Here is a 7116-nt window from a genome sequence, read left to right as displayed (position 1 = left end):
GCCTGTGCCTGTAATCCTGGCACTTGGGGGACTGAGGCAGGAGGATTGCCACAAGTCCCATCTCAGTTTGTGAGAGACTCCATCTCAGCCCTGACCCAGTCCCACCCGAAATCAGGCTGATAAACAAAAAACGCAGACCACCAGCTTTCACAGGGACACTGGTACCAAGTCAGAATTACCCAGATGAAAAAATCTGGGAGATCAACCTGGCTATGCTGTAAGTGGGATCATTTATTTAATAATTTTATACTCATGAGATGATGGATCCAGATGAAAAGTTAAAAAAAGTAGTCTTTGTAATCGAAGAAACAAGATGACTCAGACATGATTGTAGCAGATCTGGGATTAGAACCCCAAAAGTCTCTTTCTGAGGCTCTTTTCTAACACCAAACTTACAGCTTTCTCATAGGAATTCTAGAGAATACTTTTTTTGGCAGAAGCTCTTTGGCCTTAAATAAAGGACATATTGGAAAGATGAAAAGAAATATATTAAGAGCTAATGAAAATGAAGATGCTAGGCACAGTGCCAAATAATTTTACATATGAATATGATTATTTAGACTTTTGAGACAGGGCCTCATGTAGTTTAGGATGAGCTCACTTTGTTTTTAAAGATGACCTTGAACTTCTAATCCACTTCCAAAGTGCTGGTATCATTTGTTTGCACCATGACTGTCTTCACAATGTTTATTCTTCTTAAAACACCCACGGAGAGTCAAGCGTGGTTCCTCACACCTCCGGCTTCAGTATCTGGGAAACCGAGGCTGGAAGGTCGGTGGTTTCAGGCTGGCTGTAAGTTCTAAGTTTCAGGTCAGGCAGGGGTGCGTTCTGAAACACTGTTTTAAACACAGAAAAACAAAGCCCACAAAGGAGAGATCATCTAAGAGTTGCTGGAATGGATATTATCTCTCAGAGTCTTATGGCTGGGTCTGTGTTTGCCCTCAGGTGTGCTGAGTACAGAGCTGGGCTGTCTGCCCTCTCAGATTGGAAGCATTATGGGCACTCAAGATCATCCTTGAAGTGATAAAACCTGGGGCAGGGCAGAAATCCTCAAGAGCAGTAGCATTGTGTTTCTTCCTGTGGCTGGTGGGAAAGGGTGGGACAATCCTTCCTCCTTGCAAAGTCAGGTGATGAGTCTTTGTCCTACCCAGAGAATTCACACTGAGAACAAATAATCACCTGCCAAGGTTTCAGGACCCTGAGCTTGCTGGAGAATTCATTCCTCCAGCGGTTCTTTTCCTTCTGACTCACAGACTCTGCTATAGACACAATCACTTTCGTTTGGTCTTTATAGGGATGATTTATGTTTTTGTTGTTCATATTTTTTTATGTATGTGTGTATGCATTCAGGCTATGTACGAGGTACACATTTTCAGGTGTCTGTCTTTCCATCACATGGGTTTTGGATGAAACTCAGGTTTGGTTTTACCTCCTGAGCCACCTTACTTGCTTGATTACTTAAATATTCTGGAATAACTCAGAAGAGGGGTTTATGATTGGAACCTCAGCACTTGGAGGCGGAGGAAGGAGCATCATCATGAGTTCAAGGCGAGTTTGGGCTATTGAGTGAGTTCCAGACTTGCCTACTCTATAGAGTAAGCTTCTCTCTCAAAAATCACCCCCCCCCATCTATTTGTATATAATTTGCTTCTGAAATACTGTTTGCCAATAACTATGAAATTATTCACATTGCTAAAATCTTCCTGTGCCAAGTTCTCCAACAAATTAGATCACCCTCAGATGAAATGCTAATATAAATTAAAGCTGTAGCCAGTAGCATGCGTATACTTGGGCTGAGGGCCAACAAACAGGCCATCTGGGTGTAAGAAAATAGGCTAATGGTCATGGAATCTGGTCTCTCGTGGCCACGCTGAGAGCTGACCTCAGCCGCGCTCCCTCAGATTGATTGCCTTCCAGGTTATGATATGTCCTCACAGGAAACTTCTCTGCCCAATTCGAACCCCGTGAGTTAAAACTCAAAAACCGATAGCAAGTGCTGCTCCCCACGCCCCAGAGCCCCTTCTGTCAGGGATCCCAGAGGCACCCCAGAGAACTACTTAGCCCGCGAAGGGCTGGTCCTCATTGCATACCATACATAGGTGGAGGGCTTGTTATTCAATTCCTGGCCTATGAGAGGATACCCCTATTGTTCCTGAAAATGCTGACCAGGACCTTACTTGTAACAAAGATCCCTCTGCTCCCCGATCCCAGTCAAGGCAGGGGCAGGAGCAGGAGCGAGAGAAGATAAGTGCTTGGATGAAGGGCGAGATGGATAGGGCTCACACTGCCCCCAGCCCTGCTGATACCAAGTGCCTTTAAGATACAGCCTTTCCCATCCTAATCTACAAAGGAAACAGGAAAAAGGAACTTAAAACTCCCTGTGCTCAGACAGAAATGAGACTGTTACCGCCTGCTCCTGTGCTGTTCTTTCTTGCATCCAACTTGTAAACAAGGAGCCAGCAGACCATGCGAGTGGGAAGTCGCAAAGTTGTGGGGTTTTGAAAGGCTCCCGGGGACCTCATGCTCATCTGTGGACGCTGGATGGGGAGATCTGGGAAGTATGGACTCTTTAGCCGGCTTAGTTCTCTGTGGAGCCAGCTTGCTTCTTTCTGGTAAGTTCTGGCTTAATGTTTATTTCATTTTATTTTTTATATCATGTTTTAAAAACTGTGACTGCTCGGCTTTCTTTCTCACCAAACCTTTGATTTGGTGATGCTGCTGACACCGCTTGTCTGTGAGTCTCCAGTTTATACATGTAAATGTGGAAGCTCAGACACCCCGTGGCATAAGCTGGGTTTTCTAGTCATGTCCTGTGGATGCTGCCTCCTGGGTTGCTATATGCCCTCTCTCAGGATGGAGTAAGTCAAATTATTTGAAGGGATCTGCTTACTCTGGCGCGTGATTACTCTTTCTTGCCTGTGATTACAGTGTGTTTCCTGATCAATAGCAACAAATCTGGGGTGTAATTACTTCCAAGAAAGTCTTCAATAAGTTTTGTTTGTTTGCTTGTTTTGTAGAAGCAAAATTCCTACTTAGCAGTGTGCCTATTGTCATCGTTAAGTAAAAACAGGACTGATTTTTCTTTCTTTCTTTCTTTCTTTTTTTTTTTTTTTTGTAAAGATTTCATATGTCCATTCTTTCTAACCCCAGTAATCCAATTTGGGGCTTTTTGTCTTTAAAGTAGGGGTCAGGGAAATTAGGGCTATGCCACCTACTTTAGTTTCTTGATGTTCCATACAGAATAAATCATGAAGACTAGCCCAACCATACTAACTAAAACTTAGTTACCAAGGTCACTGGACTCAGGGCTACCAAATCCTGTAGCGGCTGCTTTAGAGAAGGGCCGGCCAGAATGAGCTTGGGTTTTGTGGGTGTGTTTGAGACAGTGGGGTGCCTGTTAACTCAGCCAGTATGTGTAAAACATCCTGGAAGAAACATCAGGACCCAAACTGCAGATCACGGATGTATCATCATTGCCACAGGTTTTCCCCCCTATTGGTTTGAAAGTATTTTAATTACTATAATGAAGATGGAATTGACACAGGAAATAAATTTGGGAAATTTTACCAAACTTAATGGTGAGGCTATATAGAGTAATAGAATTTGATACAAGCGCAAATATTTGTGTTGTTATGTTCCTACATGTTTAAATATTTTGTGAAATGTTAAAAAATTTAACCCAGTAAAATAATGTAATTTGTGTGCAATTTGTAATAGGGCTCTTCAATTTTATTTGAACAATGAATATATGAGAAATTTCATATTTTAAGCAATTTTAACACAAATTGCTGTAAGGAAGGAGTATTTAAGATGGTGTCAGTTACTTATTAGTATTATATTAATGTACAAATATGTTGATTTCTTCATTATTATGTACTTTTAAATAATTATCAAGATTTTCCATTTTTCGCTTGTTTTCCAAGTGTCACATTTAGGTGTGACATAGAATCTGGGACTGATTTTATGCCCAAGATTATAATAATACAAAGCCCAGGTACCTGCTTTTGCTCTGATGTAGTTTTAAGTTAAATAAAATAATACGATGCTCTCACACACATCCAAGCATGTATACGTGCACAGGCAGAACTCTTAACTTACTATTTCTCCTTAAGTGACTTTGTTATGACATTTTGAAATATATGTTTCAAGAGGTGGCCATAAAAATCAAACAAAAAAAGTTCTGTAGCCAAAATAGTTGTCTCATTGCTGCTTGAAACTTATTTCTAGGGCGAAAGTGACAAAAAGAAGTAGGCCTTGTTCTTGTTAGAAAGTAGGACACTGAAAGCTTAGTTTCTGCGGAAGGTCTACATTGGTTCCTAACATTCACTCCGGATCTAAGCTTCATGACCATTAGGCTTGGTGACCACAGCAACAGCCTCAAGAGTCTGTTCTTTAAGCCAGACTCTAATAGTAGACCTAATTAACATGCAAGGGATGGGAGGGCTTATATGGGTTTCTATATGTTGTCTATTTGGTGGACTCATTCCTTTTTTTTTTTAATAAACAAATTGAAAAATAAAGATTCTATGTTTGCCCGAATAAAGGTTGTTCTGGGTGGCAAAGCAGCCTGATAAATCATAAGCTGGAAAAGGCTGTGGCTTCCAGAACAACTCAAGAATCTGGTGCTTGCTCCTTCCGCTTGAGAATTATTGCCGATTTCGGCTTGCAAACCAGTTCTCTTATAACTTAGTAATATTACCTACTCCTTAAGTGCCTATCTGCACAGATCCTGGCTGCATGCTCTAAAGAATTGTATACACTTAAAAAAAATCACCGTTTCTGTTTCATTGTGGGTGTCCTATACGATTCACGCAGATGGGAAGTCTTCAGCTCATGCATCTTCAGCTGTCTTTCCTGTCTTGTCTGACATTTTAAACGACTGGATTTAGAGATAGCAGAGCTGTAGTCTGGGGTGGCAGAGAAAATGCAAGAGGTGAGGAAAGTGGTCCTAGGTGGAGCCTTCTCCTTGGGACTAGGATCAGTGCACCTCTTGGAACTGTTCTCCGAGGAAAGAGCTGGCTTTCTTCCGAGACTCTCCTTTCCAACCGCTGCTGTTGTTAACACTCTCCTCTCAGCCCCACCCTGAGAGAACTTCCAGAATGAGTCTAATTGTTCCAAGACATCTCTCCAGGAGGGAAGGAACTGTCCATCTCAAAAGATCATGCTGTGTCCTCTAGAGCAGCAGCCCTCAACCTCCCTAATGCTGTGACTCTTACAGTTTCTCATGTTGTGACCCTCAACTGTAAAATTATTTTGGTTGCTACTCCATAACTCTTATTTTGCTATTGTTATGGATCGTAATATAGATATCTGATCTGCAACCCTCAAACAAGGGTTGTGGCCCACAGGGTGAGAAGCCCTTCTCTAGGGGTTTTCCATAGGATGGCTCCAAACTCTAATGAATACATCAATTTGTTACTTGCATTTCCACCCTTCAAAACAAATGTGTGGTTATATCACCTCTGATTACTAGTTGGAGGTTTTCTAGTTAGCACACACAATCAGGATTCAAGAAATTTCTTTAATTTAAAAGGGTGGGCTCAAAGAAAAATATTTTCTCTTTCTGTGGCCTGGTAAGGCTGCTCCACACTCAGGGGGAGGTGATCAAAGAGCTAGCCACTACTGAGTTCATGTCAGAGACAGCCCCTGTTCCCATTACTAGGGAACCCACTTGGACACTCAGCTGCCATTGGCTACATCTGTGCAGGGGTTCTAGGTTATCTCCATGCATGGTCCTTGCTTGGAGTATCAGTCTCAGAAAAGACCCTTGTGCCCAGATTTTTTGGTTCTGTTGCTTTCCTTGTGGGGCTCCTGTCCCTTCCAGGTCTTTCTATCTCCTTCTTCTTTGTTAAGATTCCCTGCACTCTGTCCAAAGTTTGGCTATGAGTCTCAGCATCTGCTTTAATACCCTGCTGGGTAGAGTCTTTCAGAGGCCCTCTCTGGTAGGCTCCTATCCTGTTCCCTGTTTTCTCCATCTTCTGATGTCCATCCAATTTGCTAATAAGCACCTTCAGCAAAATAACTGGATAAAAAAAAAAATCCAGTAGCCCTCCTGTATACGAAAGACAAAAGGGCTGAGAAAGAAATTAAGAAAACTAGATCCTTCACAATAGCCACAAATAACATAAAGTACCTTGGTGTGACTCTAATCAAGCAAGTGAAAGACCAGTTTGAAAAAAAACTTCAAGTCTCTGAAGAAAGAAATTGAAGAAGATATCAGGAGATGGAAAGATCTCCCATGCTCATGGATCGGTAGGATTAACATTGTGAAAATGGCCATCCTACCAAAAGCAATGTACAGATTCAATGCAATGCCCATCAAAATACCAACACAATTCTTTACAGAACTTGAAAGAACAATTCTCAATTTCATATGGAAAAATAAATACCCCAGGATTTTTAAAACAATCCTGTACAATAAGAGATCGTCTGGAGGTATCTCCATCCCTGATCTCAAGCTGTACTATAGAGCAATAGTAATAAAGACTGCATGGTACTGGCATAGAAACAGACTGGTGGATCAATGGAATAGAATAGAAGACCCAGAAATAAGCTCACACACCTACAGATACTTGATTTTTGACAAAGAAGCCAAAACCATACAATGGAAAAAAAGATGGCATCTTCAACAAATGGTGCTGGTCTAACTGGATGTCTACATGTAAAAAAAAATGCAAATAGATCCATATTTATCACCTTGCACAAAACTATAGTCCAAGTGGATCAAAGACCTCAACATAAAACCAGACACACTACATGGGAAGGGGGGGGGGATGAGAGAACAAAGGATTAAAAATCAGTGGCTATTACTTTAAAGTTTAAAAGCCTGAACCAAGGCCAGCCAAATGGAGATATGTGCAGCCTTAAGGCCCTGAGGGGAAGAACTAGCCTTACTGCATTCTTTTCCTGCCCACTAGAGATAAAGTTGCTGGGAAACTGACCTATCCCTCTAGGAAGGGGCACCATATCGTTAATGGTTTGGGGACCTTCCTATAGCCAATCAATTAAAAATGCAACATCCCTTTTGCATTTTGACCAATAGATGCTTGCCAGGCAGGAATCGCCCCTGCTTTGGACAAGCTGGGAGAGACTGGAATCTTTAAATCACCCAACTAA

At 41.8% G+C, this 7116-nt stretch overlaps 1 protein-coding gene across 2 annotated transcripts in view; it reads left to right on the top strand.

Annotated features, from left to right (window-relative positions):
• The first annotated feature begins 2503 nt into the window (after positions 1 to 2503).
• Tek (TEK receptor tyrosine kinase) overlaps positions 2504 to 7116 on the top strand; it is a 117877-nt gene continuing 113264 nt past the window's right edge. For both annotated transcript variants that reach the window (XM_055618979.1, XM_055618978.1), the window contains exon 1: positions 2504 to 2612. In XM_055618979.1, the coding sequence (XP_055474954.1) occupies positions 2561 to 2612 (52 nt within the window). In that variant the 5' untranslated portion in view covers positions 2504 to 2560. The remainder of the gene's footprint in view (positions 2613 to 7116) is intronic.

This window comes from Psammomys obesus, unplaced genomic scaffold, assembly GCF_907164565.1.
Source record: "Psammomys obesus unplaced genomic scaffold, mPsaObe1.curated_primary_1811, whole genome shotgun sequence".
NCBI classification, from domain to species: Eukaryota; Metazoa; Chordata; class Mammalia; order Rodentia; family Muridae; genus Psammomys; species Psammomys obesus.
Note: the sequence above shows the minus strand (reverse complement) of the source record. Positions and strands in the feature narration are given on the sequence as shown.